Source organism: Mesoplodon mirus (assembly GCF_964341445.2).
Source record: "Mesoplodon mirus genome assembly, chromosome: 19".
Classification (NCBI taxonomy): Eukaryota; Metazoa; Chordata; class Mammalia; order Artiodactyla; family Ziphiidae; genus Mesoplodon; species Mesoplodon mirus.
The window spans coordinates 65,327,133-65,347,221 of NC_138995.1; the positions used below are offsets into that span (position 1 = coordinate 65,327,133).

A 20,089-nucleotide genomic window follows, 5' to 3' on the forward strand; every position below is an offset into this window, starting at 1 on the left:
AGGGTGCTCACTGTACGTACACTGTGTAGGCTTTTCTCTATATATCATAAGCCTCCACCAAAAGGTTTAAAAGTCCATAGAAACAGAAAGCAGAGTAGTCACTGCTGGGGGCCGGTGGAAGCGGGAATGGGGGGTAAGTGCTGATGGATACTGGGTTTCCTTTTGGGGTGATGAAAATGTTCTGGAATTAGAGGAACTGGTGGTTGCACAACATTGTGAATGTATGAAATAACACTGAACTTACACTTCAAAATAGTTAAATTGATGGATTTGATATTATGTGAGTTTTAACACAATTTTAAAAGAAGCTTAAAAAGTAATAGAACTCAAACCTTATCTTGTAGCCTACAGAACTGGCCGGGTAGAGACAGTCATCATCTTCATGCATTTGTTTGTCCTTTTACTCACTGACTGAGTGCCCACTGTGGAGCAGGCCCCGAGCAAGACATGGCAGACGCAGCAGTGACGTAGAGTTTGGAGCTCACTTCCTTGTGATTCTCACTAGTTGAAATGTGAAGGAAGAGAAGGAGCCAGCCAGAGAGGGAGGTGGGAAGAACGTTCCGGCTAGAAGGAACGGCAAGTGCCAAGGCTGTCAGGTGGGGACACCAGGTCAGCCCGTACGGCCGGAGCCAGGCCGTGAGGTCAGAGGTCAGAAGGGACAGACGCACCAAGCTCTGGTATTTACGTGTGTAAACACACATGACAGTGCCATGTCAGGGGCTTCCCTGGTGGCGCAGTGGTTAAGAAGCCGCCTGCCAATGCAGGGGACACGGGTTCGAGCCCTGGTCCAGGAAGATCCCACATGCCTCGGAGCAACTAAGCCCGTGTGCCACAACTCCTGACCCTGCACTCTAGAACCAGCGAGCCACAACTACTGAGCCTGCGTGCCTAGAGCCCGTGCTCCGCAATAAGAGGAGCCACCGCAATGAGAAGGCCACTCGCCACAACTAGAGAAGGTCCGCGTGCAGCAACGAAGACCCAACGCAGCCAAAAAATTAAAAAAAAAATAATTGCCATTTCAACGCTTTGTAAGTATACAGTTCAGTGGCATTAAGTACATTCACGACGTTGTGCAACCATCACAATTGCCTAGTTCCCAAATGAAACCTGTGAAGACAGAGGAAAAGGTCAGAGTGATGCAGCTACAAGGCTTCCCCAGGAAGTGGCTTTGGGGGTGACACCTGAAGGTCAGAGGGAGAATCGGGAGCAAGCGCGGAGTTTGGGAAGTGAAGCGGCGGTAAGGATGGCTGTCTGCAGGCGGGTGCCTGCAAGGGGTGGTGGTCTGGCTGGCACCTCCTACACATTGCTTCACCCCTTGAGCCCTGTCTGCAAAGCCAGGATATAGGCAGTTTCCAGTGGTCCAGGATTGGAAAGGGTGAGATGCCGTGAAGGGTGGACAAGGAACCCAGGGGATGACGCTGGCCCACTGGGAGGCAGAGTCAGGATGTGTCCCTGTCCTGCCACTCACCTCCGGACAGGCTGGCTCCTTGGAGAGGGCCTCGAGGAAGGGTTCTGGCCTGGCCTAGCCCTCCTGTATGCCCACTCTGGCCCGGCCAGTCCCAGGATGCTCCCGTGCACTTCCCTGAGTTTGCCTGAGCCTGATTTCCAGGTGAACCTGCCCGCACAGATGCTGTTCTGAAACAGTTGCCAGGGTCTAGTGAAGGGACCATACCAGGGGCAACCGGAGGACCCAACCCATCCCCAGCAAGCTGTCCAGCAACCTCTAGGCATCTCCCACCACTCTTCCTGTCACTCCTCCCGGTGTGTCTGTCTGCCTCCGGGCCTTTGCACTTGTTTCTGCCCTGAACGGTTCTTCCCCCAGGTGTCTGGGGGCAGCCCCGAGGCAAGTCCACTCCTACACTCTTTACCATCACCTACTTGTTGTGACTGTCTGGCCCTCGACAGCCCCGCGTCTGCCCGGGCGGGGGTGGGCAGCCAGGGTAGGTATGGATCATCTCTACCCCACACAACCCAGTGATTTTGGGGCCCAGCGCAGACAGCGGGAGGGGGCATGGAAAGTACTCAACAAACATCACTAAAGGGTTCCGCACCTCAGCTTGGGCGCTGCCAGCCATCAACTTTCCCTCCCAATTGTCGGAGGAAGGAGGCGAGGGTCTGCAGCCCAGGCCTCGGGGGGAGGGGCTGAGCCGGGGCGGGCCAGTCAGTGGGGGGGAGGGGCATCGCGCGGTCCGGGCGGGGGGCGCTCCGGCGGCTGAAGGGGCGGGGCGGGGCGGGGCGGGGCCCGGATTTGGGGGCCGCACTCGAGCTGGAACAAAGGCAGGCGCGGAGACAATAGGCCCCAGTTCCCCCAGGCCCTGCGGGAACTAGAGCAGCCCCGGACGCACTTCCACCACCGCCACCTACACCGCGTGTGGGCGCCTAGGGGAGCTGGGGTGGGGGAGGCTGCGCCCCGCTCCCCTGAAGCTTTTGCGCGGTCGAGCCAGCGGGAGGCGGAGTGGGGCCTGGGGGCTGGACGTGCCGGCCCTCCAGATTCTCTGCATCCTCTCAAAGCTGCCGCCCAAGCCTCCCCCTGGACTGGCAACCGCAGGACTGAGGAGCCCTGCACAGGGACGAAGGACCACCCCAGGCAGAGGCTCCAAGGCACCCATGCCTCAAGTATTCTCTGTGCCTAGTGACTTCAGAGAGGATCCCCTCCCACAGGCCCCACTCCCACCTCCGACGGGATCCCCTCCCACTGATCCTGCTTTCCTCTCCGTCAGGACCCCTCCTCCGCCAGCTCCAGCCTTAGGCCCTGCTTCCCTCCTTCTCAGCTCAGGACTCCTCTCTCCCCACGGACCCTGTCCCACCCCCAGGATTCTCCTCACAGACTCTGCTTCTCCCTCAGACAGGATTCCCACAAATAGACCGTGTTTCTCTCGGATAGGATTCCTCCTCCAGGCCTAGCTTCCCCCATCTGACAGAATTCTCACCAGACACTCTACGTCCTTCCTCAGACGGGAACACCCTCCCCGCACGCAGATCCTGCTCCCCACTGAGGCAGGCTTCCCCTCCCTACAGATCCTGCCTCCGCCCACAGATGGATCGCCCCACGCAGACCCTGCTTCCGCCTCAGAATTTCCCCACTGTTGCGGTTCAGTTCGCCCGCTTGAAGAGCATTAAGGGCAGCGCATTGGCGGGCTAAAAGATGGCAAGGAGCGCTTGCAGGGCCAGGCGGGATTTCAGTCTCGGTGTTCTGAACCCCGTGGGATCTATTTGATTTAGTCAGGTTTCAATGTTTCTCATGTTAAACAGTAAAAAGGTTAAAACCCCAAAGTCAGCGTCTCGGCTTAGAAGAGTACTTCCTCCACGGGATGGGGACCCTTCGCCCCTCTCCCCGGGCCCAGCATCTTCCCTAGCTCTCGGCCCCGCCCCCTCTAGGGAATGCTAGTCGACGCAGCAACTGGAGACCTCCCCAGGCGGCCAAAGGGGCGGGGATCGAGGTGGAAGAACGGACTGCCGGCGCGCGTGCGGAGTAAGCGGCCTGGAGCAGGGACTACAATAACGGGCGCGAGCCCGGCCGGTGGACCAGGCTGCGGCGGCGGCGACGCAGATACCCCGCCCCTGCCGCACGAGCGGCGCTGCGGGTGGTGGAGGCGAGGGTGGGAGGAGCCCGCTCAGGCGCGTGCGTACTCATGGCCTCCCCCGCCGCGGCCCGCCCCGGCCCCGCCCCCGGGCGAGAGGCGCCCAGTGCGCGTGCGCGACGGCGTCGGCGCCAGTTATTTCTGTCCCGCCCCCCAGCCGCGGCTCTTTCTGCGAGCGGGCGCGCGGTCGAGCTGTTGTGTGCGTGCCGCGTGGCGCTGGTCTCGGTCCCCGCTGAGAAGGAAGCGCGGGCGGCGGCGGAGGCAGGAGAGCGGGCAGCGGCCGGCCGGGCCTCGGCAGCGCCCCGCGCGCAGCGGGCGGCGACCTAGGCGGCGCGTGGCGGCGCTAGGCCTCGCGGCGGCAGCGGCCCAGCCTTTGGCGGCGAGCGCGTCTGCGCCTGCGCGGCGGGCCCCGCGCCCCTCCTCCCCCCCTGGGCGCCCCCGGCGGCGTGTGAATGGCGGCCTCGGCGGCGGCGGCCTCGGCAGCGGCAGCGGCTGCCTCTGGCAGCCCGGGCCCGGGAGAGGGCTCGGCGGGCGCCGAGAAGCGCGCCGCCGCCTCCTCGGCCACGGCCTCGGCCGCGGCCTCGGCCGCGGCGTCCGCATCGGCATCGTCGCCCGCGGGGGGCGGCGGCGAGGCGCTGGAACTGCTGGAGCACTGCGGCGTGTGCCGGGAGCGCCTGCGGCCCGAGAGGGAACCGCGCCTGTTACCCTGCCTGCACTCGGCCTGCAGCGCCTGCCTCGGGCCCGCGGCGCCTGCCGCCGCCAACAGCTCAGGGGACGGAGGTGCGGCGGGCGACGGCGCTGGTGAGTGCGGTGGGGCCGGGGGCGGCCCCTCCCCCACCCGCAGCCTTTGATCCCGACGAGGCTCGGGGACTGGGGGTCTGTTCCCAGCGTGACGATGGCGGGGGTCGCCTGGGCAAGAGGATGGGGACCCGAAGAGTGGCCGGAAAGTGTGTGGGCAGTGGGCTGTGGGCCGGGCACTGAGATGGGGCGACTGTTTAAAGTTCGGTAAAAGAAGGGTTTGTTTCTTCCTCCGGAGGGTCGGGTCGGCTCGGCTCGGCTTGGCAGGGGATGGAGTTTGGGGCCCAGTGGGGGGATGCGCTCACCACGCGTTGGTTTTGTTTCTTCGTGTTCTTCGTAGTGGTGGACTGTCCAGTATGTAAGCAGCAGTGTTTCTCCAAAGATATTGTGGAGAATTACTTCATGCGCGACAGTGGCAGCAAGGCTGCCACCGATTCCCAGGATGCGAATCAGGTATGTCTCGCCCAAGCAAGCCCCAGGAGGTGTCTGGCCATGAGTAGGGGTCACCTGCCCAGAGCGTGGCGCCAGCTCCAGGCTTTACTCTCCCCGTAGTAGAAAGCTTAGGGCAGGTTGTCTGGGCTAAGTAAAGGCCCCGCCTTTCTTCGTGTCGTATTTCCTGGTTCTGAATGCACATTTGTTTGGTGGTTCTGTCTTCTCTGACTCTGCCTTTGCTCAGCAGTGCTGCACGAGCTGTGAGGATAATGCCCCGGCCACCAGTTACTGTGTGGAGTGCTCTGAGCCGCTGTGTGAGACGTGTGTGGAGGCGCACCAGCGGGTGAAGTACACCAAGGACCACACTGTGCGTTCCACTGGTACGCAGCGTGCAGGGGGCTGCGCTTGCTGGTCTTCTCTGTGTGCCTTCAGTTGCTTATGGTGGTAGTTGCAGATGGTGGGAGGGTCTCAGGGAGTTTCTCTACGGGGTACCAGCTGAAGGGCCTGAGGGCAGAACTCAAAACGGGGGAGGCTGGGGCCCTGGTGGGCAGTCTCTGCAGGTCCAGCGGCAGGGGAAAAGCCACAGGCAGGGAGTCGGGGGAGTTCACAAGGGATCTCATGGTGCCGCAGCGGGTGTATAGAGGGCTTGAGGAAGCTCATCAGGGACCCCCCCCCCCACCCAGGCAGGGGATAGGCCTCCAGTGGTAGAGAGATCGGCATGTATGGACGGGGAAATGCAGGGTGTTTGGGGAATCATGTGAGGGACCTCCTGGACCAGAGGTTCCCTGGCACCTGTTTTAAGCCTTTGTAGGGGCAAGTGAGGTCTTTGGGCCTTTGTGTCTTAACAAGCCGGTAGGGTCATCGGACGGTCACCGGTGAGTGCTGGGGGTGTTCTCGTCATTGGGTCACAGGTGTGTCACAGCCTAGCTCGGTATGTCCAGACCTTGCCGTGGAAGTGCTGTGGAGAGGGGCTTGCGCTTGGCGTTCGGCCCAGAACTCCCCACGAGTGGCGGTTCGGTAGTCACGCTGTGGCTCCGCCAGCCCAGAGAACAGTTTTGATGGGAAAACTTGGATAGAGCTGGTTCCTGTGGGGCATGAGGAGCCAGGAGAGAAGGGCAGGGGTCTCCAGGGGGTCCCGGGTTCCAGGCAAAGGTCAGGGTGCAAGAGCGGGCAGTATTTAGAGGAGCTGAGGCTCGGCTCGTTTGTATCAAAATGTCCCTGTGTCTCACGCTGGGCTGGCGTAGTAACGAGACATGACAGGGCTCGGGGAGGAGCGAAGGAAGGATGTTCCCGGTTTTCTAGTGGCAGCAGCCTCGGGGGGTGCTGGGGGGTCAGCGTGGGGTATTAGCCTTTGCGGAGCGTTGCTCTGAGCAGTAGGACCCTTTTCCCGGCACAGGGGCCTGACACCTCTCTGAGGGTCCTGGTCTGATACGCATCTCTCCAGCCTGAGAAGGCTTTGCAGGTTCCCCCGTGGGTTGTTAAGATGGTGTGGTCTCCTTTTACCAGAGAAGAGAGGGGAGGTCACCAGGCATGGCTTATGAGGAAAAAGTATCTGACGGTCTCTTTAAGCCCTGATTTGCTTTTTGTCTGAGCCAGAAAGCAAATGTTGTGTGTGCTGGGATGCCACAGTAGCCAGAATCCCCTACCCTGCTGGACAGAATCCTCTGTGAGTGGAGGAGAAAGGGACCCCAGTGGCGGATGGGGGCAGGGCTTCATAGGTGGAGGAGCTTTCTTGAGTGTCCACCTGGAGGAAGTTTCAGCAGAGGGAACAGCGGGGAGGTCTCTCCTGGCAGAGGCCGTCAGTCTTACGCTTTAAGCTGTCACCTCCAGAAGCTGAAAGGAGAGGGTTGCGACCCTCTTGGTCAGGCTGAGGGCAGAGGGTTTTGAGAGCAAGGATCTTGGCTCCTCCCTGTCCACTGCTGTAGGCCCTCTGGGTTCTTCCGGCAGATAGCCCAGCCCAGGGTTGCAGGACAGGCAGGAAGTGAGGCCCTGATCTCTGTCTGCTCCTCGAGTTGGAGGTGGTGAGGATGAGCTCCCGCTTCATAGATTCCCATTCCCCAGGACCAGCCAAGTCGAGGGACGGTGAGCGCACGGTGTATTGCAACGTGCACAAGCACGAGCCCCTTGTGCTGTTTTGCGAGAGTTGCGACACCCTCACCTGCCGGGACTGCCAGCTCAACGCCCACAAGGACCACCAGTGAGTCCTGAGGCTTGGTGGGTGGGTGCTGCCTGTTCCCATGCCGGGCGCCCGGGCCCACCTCTGTCTGCCCTCAGGTACCAGTTCCTGGAGGATGCTGTGAGGAACCAGCGCAAGCTCCTGGCCTCGCTGGTGAAGCGCCTCGGGGACAAGCACGCGACCTTGCAGAAGAACACCAAGGAGGTTCGCAGCTCGTAAGTGTGGATGCCCGTGCTGTGCTGGGGCGGGGTTGGGGGTGGCCCTGGGTGAGTACATGCCTGAGTGGCCCTGACCTCACCCACTCTGCTACCCAGGATCCGCCAAGTGTCTGACGTACAGAAGCGCGTGCAGGTGGACGTTAAGATGGCCATCCTGCAGATCATGAAGGAACTGAACAAGCGGGGCCGTGTGCTGGTTAACGACGCCCAGGTACCCCCTGCGTGGTCCTTCTCTGTTGGCAGCTCACTCGGCCTCAAGTGGAATCGTCCTGGGGTTTGGCGCCCTCTGCTGGCTGCTGGCGCCCTCCTGGGCGGGGAGAGGTTCTGGTGGCTGTCCTCCCTGACCCCATGTGCCCTCCGCCTGCAGAAGGTGACCGAGGGGCAGCAGGAGCGCCTGGAGCGCCAGCACTGGACCATGACCAAGATCCAGAAGCACCAGGAACACATCCTGCGCTTTGCCTCATGGGCTCTGGAGAGTGATAACAACACTGCTCTGCTGCTGTCCAAGAAGCTGGTGTGTGCTGGTGGGCACCCAGGGGGTGGGTTCCAGGTAGGCGCCTCCCAAGACCCTGCAGCCCTGTTCGCTGCCCGTGTGCTCATGTACTGCCCACCCCCAGATCTACTTCCAGCTGCACCGGGCCCTCAAGATGATCGTGGACCCCGTGGAGCCACACGGTGAGATGAAGTTCCAGTGGGACCTCAATGCCTGGACCAAGAGCGCAGAGGCCTTTGGTGGGTTTTTGTCTTTCTCTTGCTGCACCCTGCCATCCCAGGCACTGCACTTCCTTACACTGTTTTACTTCTTTACTGCAGGCAAGATCGTGGCAGAACGTCCTGGCACCAACTCCACAGGCCCTGCACCCATGGCCCCTCCTCGGGCTCCAGGGCCTTTGAGCAAGCAGGGCTCTGGCAGCAGCCAGGTGAGCCAGGGAGGGGACCATAGTGGGAGGAAAGAGGCACAGGGTCCTGTGGGAAACCTGTCCACTGAGGTCCGCTTGCTCTGCCCACAGCCCATGGAGGTGCAGGAAGGCTATGGCTTCGGGTCAGGTGAGTGATTCTGCCCCCCCCAGTAGGTGGGACAGCTGCAGTGCCCTAGGTTCACCCCAACCTGTTTTCTGTGTTCCGAGCAGATGACCCTTACTCGAGTGCAGAGCCCCACGTGTCAGGGGTGAAGCGGTGAGTGTGGCTGCCCTTGGGTGGTTATAGGGACAGGGTGGCCATAGGGGTGGGGTGCTCACACCAAGCCACGCCCACAGGTCCCGCTCAAGTGATGGTGAGGTGAGTGGCCTCATGCGTAAGGTGCCACGGGTGAGCCTCGAACGCCTGGACTTGGATCTCACGGCTGACAGCCAGCCACCAGTCTTCAAGGTCTTCCCGGGCAGCACCACTGAGGATTACAACCTCATCGTCATTGAGCGAGGTGCCGCAGCTGTTGCTGCTGGACAGCCTGGGACTGCGCCCCCAGGGGCCCCTGGTGCCCCGCCCCTGCCTGGCATGGCCATCGTCAAGGTGAGCCTGCCCGAGTGGCTGTGGCTGGGAAATGAAGATCTCCTGCCCAGGCCGGCACCCCACTGAACACCCCTCGCCTCCTCACAGGAGGAAGAAACAGAGGCTGCCATTGGAGCCCCGCCTGCTGCCACTGAGGGCCCCGAGACCAAACCTGTGTTGATGGCCCTGGCGGAGGGCCCCGGTGCCGAGGGCCCCCGCCTGGCTTCACCCAGTGGCAGCACAAGCTCAGGCCTGGAGGTGGTGGCTCCAGAGGGCACCTCAGCCCCAGCTGGTGGCCCAGGTGCTCTGGATGACAGTGCCACCATCTGCCGTGTCTGCCAGAAGCCAGGTGACCTGGTCATGTGCAACCAGTGCGAATTCTGCTTCCACCTGGACTGCCACCTGCCTGCCCTGCAGGATGTGCCAGGGTGCGCGGCTGTGGGGGGCCTGTGGGGTGGAGGGCTGGGCCAGGTCCCGTGCAGCCCCTCACGGTCCGTTCCCTCAGGGAGGAGTGGAGCTGCTCTCTGTGCCACGTGCTGCCCGACCTGAAGGAGGAGGACGGCAGCCTCAGCCTGGACGGGGGTGACAGCACTGGCGTGGTGGCCAAGCTCTCGCCGGCCAACCAGCAGGTGAGGGTGGGGCCCACTCCCTTGGTTTGGCCAGCAGCACCCCAAGTCCCGTATGACTCTGATGTTCACGTAATGCCTGCAGAAGTGTGAGCGAGTCCTGCTGGCCCTCTTCTGCCATGAGCCCTGCCGGCCCCTGCACCAGCTGGCTACTGACTCCACCTTCTCCCTGGTGAGTTCTGGGACTTGGGAGGGTGGGAGGTGCAGGGGCTGTTTGGCCTCACCTTCAGCCTGTGGCCTCCGCTTGAAGGATCAGCCCGGCGGCACCCTGGACTTGACGCTGATTCGAGCCCGTCTCCAGGAGAAGCTGTCGCCCCCCTACAGCTCCCCCCAGGAGTTTGCCCAGGATGTGGGCCGCATGTTCAAGCAATTCAACAAGCTGACAGAGGTGAGCCTGTTGGGGTGGGGATGGGTTGGGGAGGGGAGGCTGGGGGCAGAGAGGTGGGCGACCTAGGACCCATCCACGGTAATTTGCCCGGCAGGACAAGGCCGACGTGCAGTCCATCATTGGCCTGCAGCGCTTCTTTGAGACTCGCATGAACGAAGCCTTTGGTGACACCAAGTTCTCCGCTGTTCTGGTGGAGCCCCCGCCGCTGAGCCTGCCCGGTGCTGGCCTGAGCGCCCAGGACCTGTCCAGTGGCCCTGGTGACGGCCCCTGAGGCTGGGCAGCCCCCGAGCCGCTCCAACCTGGCTCTGTTCTCTGTTCTGTCCTGTCACCCTCTTCTCTTTCCTCTCCTCCTCCCTCCGGTGGCCTGGTCCCCACTCCTTGGTGGCCCACACCCCAGCCCCTCACGATATGGTTTTTACTTCTGTGGATTTAATAAAAACTTCACCCGTTACTCAGGCCTTGGTTGGTGGCGGCAGTGGTCCTGGGGGCCTGGTCTCTGGCTGTTACCGATCCCTCACCAAACCCTGTTGGGCCAGATCGGGGTGGGGCACTTGTCTCCAGCCACCTGGGTGTGCAGGGAGTGGGGAGCAGCATCCCTCCTGGGCCCTTTGCGAGCTGGGGAGTGTCTGGTGGGTAGGAGGGTCACCTGGTAGGTAGGCAGACCTAGGCTAACCTGCGGGCAGGCAGGGTGAATCCCCAGGTAGGTGCTGCACGGCAGCTCATTCTCCCCGAGAGCTTCCTGGACTGGTTTGGAACCGTTTCTCGCAACCAGCTCATCAGAGTGAGCTGGGCGGGCTGGGCTAAGCGGAGTTGGGCACCGTATTCCTGGGGGACAGGCCTGGACTCCTGGGATGCTACCAGTGTGTCTGGGGAGCCTGCCGCCTTGGGGGTGCTGGACCAGTGTCTGCTGCTCGTTTTCACGTCCCAAGCCCTGAAGACGGGTGGGCTTGGTCTGTCCACTCGCGCCAAAACGAGAAAACGTCCAGCCCTCTGTCTTATACCCCAACTAATCTGGCACGCGTTACCAAGCCCTGCCTGAGCAACTCCTGTCAGCCCTGTCACCGGACTCCCTAACCCAGCCTGGCTCACGTCAGGCCACTCACACAGGCCCAAGACCAGTGGCCAACTTCTTTTATTGCAGAAGGTACAATGAAAATGCCGGGCCCTCCGCTGGCTCCCTAGGGTGGCCGGGGGCGTGCGCGTGCGCAGTCAGTCCCTTCGAAGGTTCTTGAGCCGCTCCTCCAGGTCTGCGTCTGCATCGACTAGGGCGGAGGCTGCAGCCTCTGCTTTCTTCCCGCTGGCAGCCACACTGAGGGAGCCTCCGGTGGAGGGGAGGTCTGCAGAGAAGGGGGGTTAGGAAGAGAGCCCCTGCGGAAAGGAGTCATGCTGGGAGAGGGAGGGTCTGCGCGGTGGCTGAGCTGCGCGCAGGACAGGGCTCAGGGTCTGGACACTCACTTGACAGCTCATCCGTCAGGCTCAACCCCAGCTCGTCCAGGACCTGGGCTACAACAGCGTCACTAGGTTAAAAAAAAAAAGAACTATGAGGGCCAGGCACCCGGAGGGCCAGGCATCCGCCCCCGCCCTCCCTCCTGCCTCCTGTCTCCAAACCTCTCCTCTTCATCGTCCTCGTCACCCATGGCGTCGTCAATGGCGTCGTTCATCATCTCCTCCTTCATGTCCATAATCTCCGCCTGCCGCTCGAACTCCATCATGATCTTCTGGATCTGGGGCAGCTTCAGCTGGAAGTGGGAGGAGGGTGAGTCTGGCCCCTGAGGTTAGCGGGGTAGCGGGGGGGTCGGGAGAGGCGCACCTGTCTGTTCATGGTGCCCATGGCCTTGGTGACGCCCTTCATGGCTTGTGCCATCGAGTTGTTGGACTTGAGTGTCTGGATCTTGAGGGACACAGCCTGGATGTTGGCCCGCATCAACACAAACTTTCGCACGTACCGCCTCGTGCGCACCAGGTCTCTTGCCATGATACGCACAGCGTCCTGCGAAGGGGACAGAGGTGGCAGGGAGCCAGCGTTGGGAGTATGCTCACTGCCACTCCACCATGCCCACTGAGGCTTTCAGGGGCTCCTATGTGCCTGCCCCCAGTGGTCCCTGTTCCCTCTCGACCTCGTGCCTCTTGGGTCACCACTCCTCCGCGGAGTGGAGTGCACAGACGCCTCCGCGGGCAGAAATGAGAGGAAGAAAGGTGGGGCCACCTTTGAGGGGTTCTTCTCTCTCCACGTCTGTAGAGTCAACACCCATTCCTGAATTTCTCTCCTGGCCAAAGAACGTGTGTCTCCCTCCACCTCACACAGGCCCTCACCTCAAGAACAGAATCCTGATTCACACAGGAACACATCCAAACCTCACCGTTTCACTTCCTCCCCAGAGCTCTTCCTTGCTTTGCCCAGCCCAGGAAATGGCACGTCAACCCAGCTGCTCAGGCCAAAACTCTCGCACGTCGAAGGTGCTGCTCCCCAGCAGTTCAGGCTGTGCCCATCTCTTCGCTCACTTGCCCCCAGGGCCAGTGCATCCCATGCCACGTGGGCTCCCACTGTGGCCCACGATTCCCAGCGGTCTGGCCCACGTCCACTCCTCTGAGCTCACCCGTCGCTCTCTCGTGGAGCATCTGCTGTTCTACCTGACACACCTGCCACTTGCATCTTCACGGGCTCACCCTCTCCGTTACTCAACGTTTGGCTCTGATACCACCTCCACAGAGGCAGCCTTTTGGACCCTGAAACTACGGAAAGCCCCACTCAACCCTTCGTTTCCCTAGAAGCACTTCCCTGTTGGTGCTCAGCCTGTCCAGTTCGCTGCAGCCCCAGTGTCTGAACGAGCAACAGCACTGGCCTGAGTCCCAGGCTGTGCCCAATCGAGCTTACCATCTGGCCCTGCTTGGCCATTTTCTTGATGTCTGCAATGATTTTCTTCTCCTGGGTCTCTAGCTTCTGTCGCTCACGGTCCAGCTCTCGCATGGCGCGGTTCAGGGCGCGCTGGTTCTGCCGCAGCAGCTCCTCCGGTGTCTTCCGGCGCCCAAACAGCAGGTCCATGGCCGCAGGAGCCCACCGGCAGGTCTGGGGCAAGTGCAGAGCAGTGTGAGGCCCAACACGAGGGCATGAGGCAGAGTGGGGTCACACTGTGCGTGGGCAGGGACAGGTGGGGGCTCCCAAGACGGAAGGGGCTGAGCAGGGAGAAAAGGCGTGAACGGAAGGCCACGAGAGTGGAGTCCGGAACTTGGGTAGCCCCAGGGACGTGAGTGGGGACGACGTGCCCACCCCAACCCCTCCTCCATCGCAGTGCCCCCACAGAGGTTCAAGGCTTCCATCTCGTCCTGCAGACCCTGCGATGAGGCCCTAGCGTGTCCGGTGGACTGAGACTGGAGATGGCCGTGTGTGGGCGGACGGGGGTAGGGGGCACTTGGAACCCTGAGCGCCAAGGACAGGGCACTTGGCGGGGGGGTCCCTGACAGGAGGAGGTGGAGGCTGTGAGTGCTAGAAACAGGGTGGATGGGAAGCTGACAGCGTATGGATGGAATTCGGTTTGGGGCGGGGGTCCTAAATGCTGAGGGAATCTGGGTGCGGAGAATAAGGTTGGGGGGCGTTGTGGACTCCTGTACAGAGGGAGGGATGCTAAGTGTTGGGGTGCCTTGTTCACGCAGGAAAGCCTGGGGGGCCATTCGGGGTGTTGACCACTGAAGGCAAGACAGCATGGGGTCCTCTGATGATAAGGCCGGGTCCCAGGGAGGGGCGAGGCCCTCGTACGCCGCCGCCCACGCGCCCACCCAGGGCCCGCGCCCCAGTAGGAGCCACTCACCGGAGTTGCGACAGGGACTCGCTTCCGTTTCCGGGTCACCCTCTTCTCGCTGGGAGCCCCGGAGCGCCCACCAACGACAGGCCCTCGGTTCTGTCGTGTCGGCGGTCGCCGCCGTTTCCGGATTAAACCACCCGACGTCACACGCCCCGCCGGCGCCCGGAATGCTGGGCGGGGACAAGAGCGCGCGTGCGCACGCGCCGGGGGAACCAGGCCGGCCCCAAGCGCATGCGCACCAGCTTCCGTGTCCCTGCCGCAGACTCGGTGTTCCACAGGTTCAAGTCCAGCCTAAGGGAGCCGAGCCACGGCCGGAGTCCTGGTCCTTGCGGGGTTGGCGCCCTTCCGGGCGCCTTCCGCGCAGCCACCCGGAGGCCCTGCACCCCACCGCGTCACCCACTGTAGGGCCCAGCTCATCTCAGGGACCCAGAACTCTCCTTGATGTTTCTGGACCTCAGGCACCCGGTGGCACCAGGCAGCATTCTCCTCGTAAGGCCCTCCCATGGCAGAAGGGGGCAGAACAGGAGATGGTGCGGACTTTCTTGTATGTTGGCTTACTGGCCAGGAAGCCTGTGGTTACTGGATCCTGCCCCTCCTTTGTTCCGGAGTGGGATTCATCCCACCCTGCCCGAGGCCTGGGGCTTGGTCCCCTCACGACTCCCAGGGCTGCCCCAGGCACTGGGCAGCCTGCTGACGCGGGGGCGGGGGGGCCCCTAATGCCACCTGTGAGCACACAACTCCCACCACGCTTGCCGCAGGAGCCCTGGTGGACATCACCTGCCCCTCCCACCCCACAAAAGGAAGAGGCAGAGGCCGTGCGGTAACATTCCCCTTTAATAGCCTGGCGGGACCTCCAGTGGTGCAGGGGTGGGGTGCCGGGTGCCCAGCCACCCCTGGCCTCCCACCCCAGAGCCCAGATTAGGGGGGCTGGATAGCACCCAGCGTGGGGCTAGACAAGCCAATTCATTTCCCATCGCTGAGCGGGTCGGGGGAGGCAGCGCCGACCTCAATCACATGGTGGTTAAAAAAAAAAAAAAAACTAGGAGCGGGTGGCAGGGAGGGGTGGCAAGTCAGGGCATGGGATTCCCCCACCGGCTGCCCCATGCCCCCCCCACCTGTGGCCCCCAATAAATATTTGCAGGGGACGCCGGGGCTGGTGGCCCTGGCAGGGGTGGGTATGCGCCGACCCTATTTCAGGCAGCGCTCGAAGTAGGTGGAGCCGATATAGCCACCCCGCATGGAGCGCTGCACGTTCTGCTCAAACAGCCTCCGGTTGTTCTGCAGGACCTCGGCGGCTTCCTTGTTCAGTGGGTCTTCTGGGTTGGGCTCCTGTGGCCGGTATGGGTGGGGGTCAACAAGCCCCAGGGGCAGAAGGCCAACCTCCCCCGGCCCCAGCGCCCCCGTCCCTACTCACCAAGAAGAGATACTGCAGGCCATAAATTATGGAGTTTATCGTAAGGACTGGCTTCCAGTCCTCTCTGTGGGCAGAGAACATCACGATCAGGGGCTGGTGAGTGGGCAGCCGCCACAGGCCCTGCTGGGACTGGACAGGTCAGGGCCAGGGCACGGGACAGTGCGGATGGGAGACGCTAGCGGGAGGGTGCAGAGGAGGACAGACCATGGAGAAAGCCAAGGTCAAGCCACGAGGAACACACACCACAAGGGGTGAGGAATGGACAGAGACTGGTGTAGTGCAAGGCCATGAAGGGTGCCTGGCAGGCAGGGCTGGGGAGAGCTGTGGAGGGCTAGTGCCCTCACCTGAGGATGTTGAGGCAGACGTTGCCCTCGAGGTCAATGTTGGGGTGATAAACCATCGTCTCACACTTCACCTTGGGGGGGTCATGCGGGTAACCCTGGCCCACCTGGCTCCAGGAAAAGAGAGGGGAGGTGGATAGGTGCCCCAGCAGTGCCTGGCCGGGGCCTCAGCTGTTGCTTCCTCAGCCCAGAGAGCCACCCCGGCCCACCGAGACTCACCTTAAAACTGAACACAAACTTCCCGCTCTTGTAGAAGCCCTGTGAAGGAAGAAAAGAGGAGTTGGGATCCCATCCAGCAAGGCCTGGCAGGTGAACCAGGTATCCCTACTTGAGGTGGGGCCATCCGCTGTGCCTGGGAGTCCAGCTGAGTGTGCCCTCACCTCATCAGGACAGATAACCAGCTTGAAGTTGAGGAGGTCGTCTGGATCTGAGAAGCTGATGTCGCACGTCTTGGGCAGATTAAGCTCGTTTATGTCTAGGTTTTCACAGCAGAAAAGGGAAACAGAGAGAAAGGAAGAGGGAGAGAGAGGAGGGTGTTCAGAGCAGGTGCAGGTGCCAGCAGAGCCTCCATAGCCTCCTCCAGGACCCCGGCTCTGTCCTGGGCAGTGGGACACATCCCCAACCCTCTCCCTGCTCTTTCTGCTCCCCAGTCTCCAGGCAGGCTCTTCTCGATCTACAGAACACCACAAACACACATGTTCAATTGTGACTGTGCTTGAGCTCCTGGCCCAGGGTAAGTTCCAACTCTTCTGAATCCACAGCCCTAAGTCCCAGCACCCAACAGCGGGGTCCCCCCCAACCCAGCTCCTAAATGCCCCCACTCCCATGTGCCCTCCAAGAGCCTCTGACTACCCCACACCCAGGATCCCTGGCCATAACCCCCACCTTCTAGATGAGTCCCCAGTTATCTGCCCAAACTCAAAGACCTTATTCCCCCTCCACACCCTAAATCATCCCCCCACCAATCCCTGGTCCCCACGATCCATATAGTCCTCTTCCTGCCTATCATCCCAAACCCAGGTTCCCATCTGACCCCCAGATCTGTTAGTTCCCAGCCCTCCTACCTTACACTGTTCTGACTATAAGATTTCCAGCATCTCCAGCACCATGGCCTAAACCCAATCCTACTCCTATCTCTAATCTCTGGCACCCACTGTCCCTCCCTCCTCCTCCTGTCACCCTAAACCCCAAATTGCCATGTGACGCCCCCCGCCCAGACCCACGAAACCCAGGCCCACGCCTGACTCTGATTCCCACTGACCCCAGCATAATACACTAAATCTCCCACTCGGATTCTCAATCCTCGGCCCCCACTATCCATATCTCCTCTGCCTTTCACCCAGGCTCCCGTCTGACCCCCCAGGCTCTCGAGTTCCCGATCCCCCCACTACACTGCCACCCTCAGATTCTCAGTCCCTAATATCAGACATCTGGCTTTCCAAATACCTTCAGTGCCCCATCCTCGGCCCCGCATTTGACCACTTCAGTGACTATTACTCCACCCCTGATCCCTCAATCCCCAGGCCCTGATCTCCGATCCCCACATCCGCGGCCCCCCCCCCCATTTCTGACACCTCTGACCCCTGGCGACCGCACCACCCCAAGCCAGGCCCTGACCTCCGACCTCCACCCCCATCCCGACTCCTTACCCTTCTGGATCCGCAGCTGCGCCGCCGACGCCTTCTTGCTGCTGCCCTTGGTGCCGCCCGCCGACTCCTCCTCCTTCTTCTGCTGCTTCAGCGAGAACAGCTTGATCATCCTGCCGCCGCCGCCGCTGCCGCCCCTGCGGGGCCCGGGACCCCGGCCACCCGGCCCCCCGCCGCCGCCGCCCTTGCCGCCTCTGCCACTCGGACCCGCCGCCGCGGCCTCTTCGGCTGGTGCCGCCGCCCGCCCGGCCTGCCGCGCCGCTCCGCGCCCACCGCGCGGCCCGCGTCGGCTCCCGTAGTCGGCTCCGGCCTGGCCCGGCGCCTCGGGCTCGCTCGGCAGCGCTCGGGCCCACTCGGCTGTTCTCGTGTCCGCTCGGCCCCGCCCCCACCCGCCGCTCCCTCCTCCCCCTCGCCCGCTCCGGTGTCCTCAGGCCGCGCCACTGGCCCGTTCACTCGCTCCCTTCCCGAGGGGGTTGCGGCTCGGGTCGGAAGAGGGAGGCGGGGGCTGCGGTGGCGACGGCCGTGTACTGGAGGAGGGTCGGCTTCCGCGGCAGCAGCGGCTTCGGCGCGGAGGTCCGCAACGGCCTCGGGCGCCCCACCTCTTCGGATATTTCCGTCGCCTGCCCGCTTCGGCTCTTTCCGCCCGGCCTGCGCTGTGCGCCTGCGCAGCCGCCGACGCCACCGCCCCGCGTTGCTCCGCGATGGGACTTGGGGATCGGGCTCCTTCGGCTAGGCTCGGGTATTTCCGTTCGTGCAGGCCGGGCCGGGCCGGTCACTTCCGGGGACGCCCGCGGGTCCAGGGAGGGGGGCGTTGTTGCCGCCATCTTTAAGTGGGGCAGATGCGGGCAGCTTCGTTTGCGGTCCAGCCATTCCCACTTGCACTCGTGCAGACGGCGGCGTAGGCGGGCCAAACGAAGTACTTGGCCCCGGGGGTCACAGACTGAGGCTGGGTCAGGTCAGAGCCTGAGCAAGGCAGGGGCGTTGCCTAGAGGGTGCGTGGTCCAGCACTTTCGGTGTCCCACGGCAAACCCAAAGAACCCTCTCGCAGAGAGTCTGGTTGAGGAAACTAACAAATAAAACGTGTATTGTGTCAGAGAGTAGTAAGCACTGTCGAGGTTTACACAGGCTGACACACTTCGGAAGAGGAACGTGGGAAGGGCCGCGCTCTGCACGAGTCTACGGTTCCAGCGGAGGTGCCCTACGACCATCCGCCGGCTGCGCGTGAGATGTGGGCGGGGCCCATCTCCCCTCCAATCACAGCTCAGCGTGCCTCGGTGGGGGGGGCGGGAGGAAGCGGCGCGGAGCGGTTCTACGATTTCAGGCTGTCACCAAGGGAACCGTCAGGCGGTGAGCGGTGCCGCGAGGGCTGGTTGGGGCGGGGGGCCGGGCCCGTGGGGCGGCGGGGGCTCTGTCTCTCAGCCTGCCCGCGTCCGAATGAGGCTCCTGCCGCACGTCCCATCCAGTCGCTGAGGCGACGTGCCGCCATCATACGGAGCACCAAGGGAGAAGTAGTCCCGGCGGCCCAGTTGGGCCCGCGCTGGGGGTGGGCAGGCTTAGTCCATGGCCTCCTCTTGGCGAACGACCCCGGCCCCATCCTCACTGCAGGGAGTCGGCTCTACCCCTTCGGGTCTTGATTTGGCGTCCATCCCGGCCCCAGCCTCCTCAGAGGCCCTGCCCGGGTACCCTCGGCGTCTTTGGGCTCCGTGGACTGATCCCAGTGGTGTCTGTGCAGCCGCTCCCCCTTTCGCCCCTTTCCATTCTCTTTCCACCATCCCAGACGGACCTCTTCAGCCCTGTAGTTGTCCTAGCCTCACACTACCAGCTTCGTTGACTCCCTTGAGAGCTGAGTGCTGGAGAGGCGCCGGGGTGAGGATGCGAGATCAGAAGCTGCAAACGGCTCAGGTTTGGGGCTGACAAGATTGCAACCATCCCAGGGTTCTCAGGCTTCAGACTTGGCTGGTCCTGGGACCCAGAGGGCTCTTCCAGACTCAGTTTCCCTCTCCCTGTCCGTTCTTCTCATCCGCTCTGCTCTTGCTGATTATTTATTTTTGTACAGGACGTGAGGGTTGATGACCATACTGCGGTTTCCAGCCAAAGTCTCAGGGGTGGTTTCTATTGGCCAGCCTGGTTCATGTGCCCATCCCCAGGCCAGTTGCTGAGGCCCGTCCGCTAAGGTCCCACCTGGGGATGGGGAATTGGTTCCCTGGAGAGGACTAGCCAAAGCTCGACTCGCGTGATCTCTGATCTTGTGGCTTCCCCACCGTCCAGTGGGGGAAGACTTGACCATGCAACAGAATGCTAGGCAAAGGGGGCCATGGTTTCTGGACCAGGGAGGAGGGGATGGCCTAACTGAGGCAGGGGGCTGGGTTGGAAGTGGTGCAGCTAAGCTGTATATTCCTTGTCACCTTCGTGGCCACTCAAGTGGCAGAGAGGCACAGGTGGTTTTGGTGGCAAAGGTGCCTGTGGCCCTTGGGCCTGCAGTCTCTTAGGATGCAACCTAGGGCTTAGCGCATGCAGAGGTCCTGAGGGAAGCTCGGGCCAGTGCCTTGGAGGGACTGGGCACAACGTGGCGGGTGAGTTGTGAGGGTGGAAGTGCACGTAGGGTTGTTAGCGTAGCCTCCGGGAGCTGACACTGGGAAGAAAGGGTCTGTTTGGGGAACGAGGGAGCAGGAGTAGGCAGGGAAGAGAGGCTGAGTGCTGTGGGCCTCCAGGCTGGAGATGGATGGCTGGGATCAGAACAGTGCTGGGGGGTGGAGAGAAGTGGATAGATTCGGGAGGCTAGGCTTCCGGTGAGAATAATTGGATGGACGTGGCATGGGGAGGCTGGGCTTGGGAGTGAACGATATGGGCTCAGGTCCAGACAGTCCAGGGACAGGCTGGCTGGGCACTGTTGTAGCTTTCTTAGATGACCAGTACTTAGGTGTTCCTCTCCTGGGTTCCTCACAGGGCTCTGGCCGAGTGGGGCCAAGTGGTCATTGTGTCCAAGCCCTCAGCCCTGATGACAGTATGGTAACACTTGGGTTCTCGACCTGCAGCCACAGGACTGGATTGCAGAGGTGTGCCTGGCCAGCTGCAGAAATGACCTTTCATGGGTGGCCCTCACATAGCTGTTCATGTTGATTTCTTCTCAGAGGGCTGTTTTGGCAGGTGGGTCCATGGACTTCTCAAGGCTTCGGGTGTG

General features: G+C 62.2%; 3 protein-coding genes across 3 annotated transcripts; 1 reads left to right on the forward strand and 2 right to left on the reverse strand.

The window, feature by feature from the left end:
- The first annotated feature begins 3,724 nt into the window (after nucleotides 1–3,724).
- Nucleotides 3,725–10,158, forward strand: TRIM28 (tripartite motif containing 28). Its single transcript, XM_082606576.1, has 17 exons — nucleotides 3,725–4,382; nucleotides 4,720–4,832; nucleotides 5,059–5,191; nucleotides 6,873–7,008; nucleotides 7,086–7,202; nucleotides 7,302–7,416; nucleotides 7,573–7,719; nucleotides 7,823–7,937; nucleotides 8,019–8,125; nucleotides 8,216–8,252; nucleotides 8,336–8,381; nucleotides 8,462–8,714; nucleotides 8,802–9,121; nucleotides 9,199–9,322; nucleotides 9,405–9,491; nucleotides 9,570–9,707; nucleotides 9,802–10,158. The coding sequence occupies exons 1-17, from the start codon at nucleotides 4,034–4,036 to the stop codon at nucleotides 9,976–9,978; spliced, it is 2,514 nt and encodes an 837-aa protein (XP_082462702.1). The 5' UTR covers nucleotides 3,725–4,033; the 3' UTR covers nucleotides 9,979–10,158.
- Nucleotides 10,159–10,824: 666 nt separating this feature from the next.
- CHMP2A (charged multivesicular body protein 2A) lies at nucleotides 10,825–13,669 on the reverse strand. The gene is made up of 6 exons (XM_082606625.1): nucleotides 13,514–13,669; nucleotides 12,583–12,774; nucleotides 11,518–11,697; nucleotides 11,316–11,446; nucleotides 11,163–11,224; nucleotides 10,825–11,044 (listed from the first exon to the last, which is right to left on the reverse strand). The coding sequence occupies exons 2-6, from the start codon at nucleotides 12,748–12,750 to the stop codon at nucleotides 10,917–10,919; spliced, it is 669 nt and encodes a 222-aa protein (XP_082462751.1). The 5' UTR covers nucleotides 12,751–12,774; nucleotides 13,514–13,669; the 3' UTR covers nucleotides 10,825–10,916.
- A 654-nt stretch (nucleotides 13,670–14,323) lies between these two features.
- UBE2M (ubiquitin conjugating enzyme E2 M) lies at nucleotides 14,324–17,153 on the reverse strand. The gene is made up of 6 exons (XM_082606627.1): nucleotides 16,912–17,153; nucleotides 15,643–15,737; nucleotides 15,482–15,520; nucleotides 15,266–15,369; nucleotides 14,922–14,985; nucleotides 14,324–14,836 (listed from the first exon to the last, which is right to left on the reverse strand). The coding sequence occupies exons 1-6, from the start codon at nucleotides 17,018–17,020 to the stop codon at nucleotides 14,696–14,698; spliced, it is 552 nt and encodes a 183-aa protein (XP_082462753.1). The 5' UTR covers nucleotides 17,021–17,153; the 3' UTR covers nucleotides 14,324–14,695.
- Nucleotides 17,154–20,089: the final 2,936 nt, after the last annotated feature.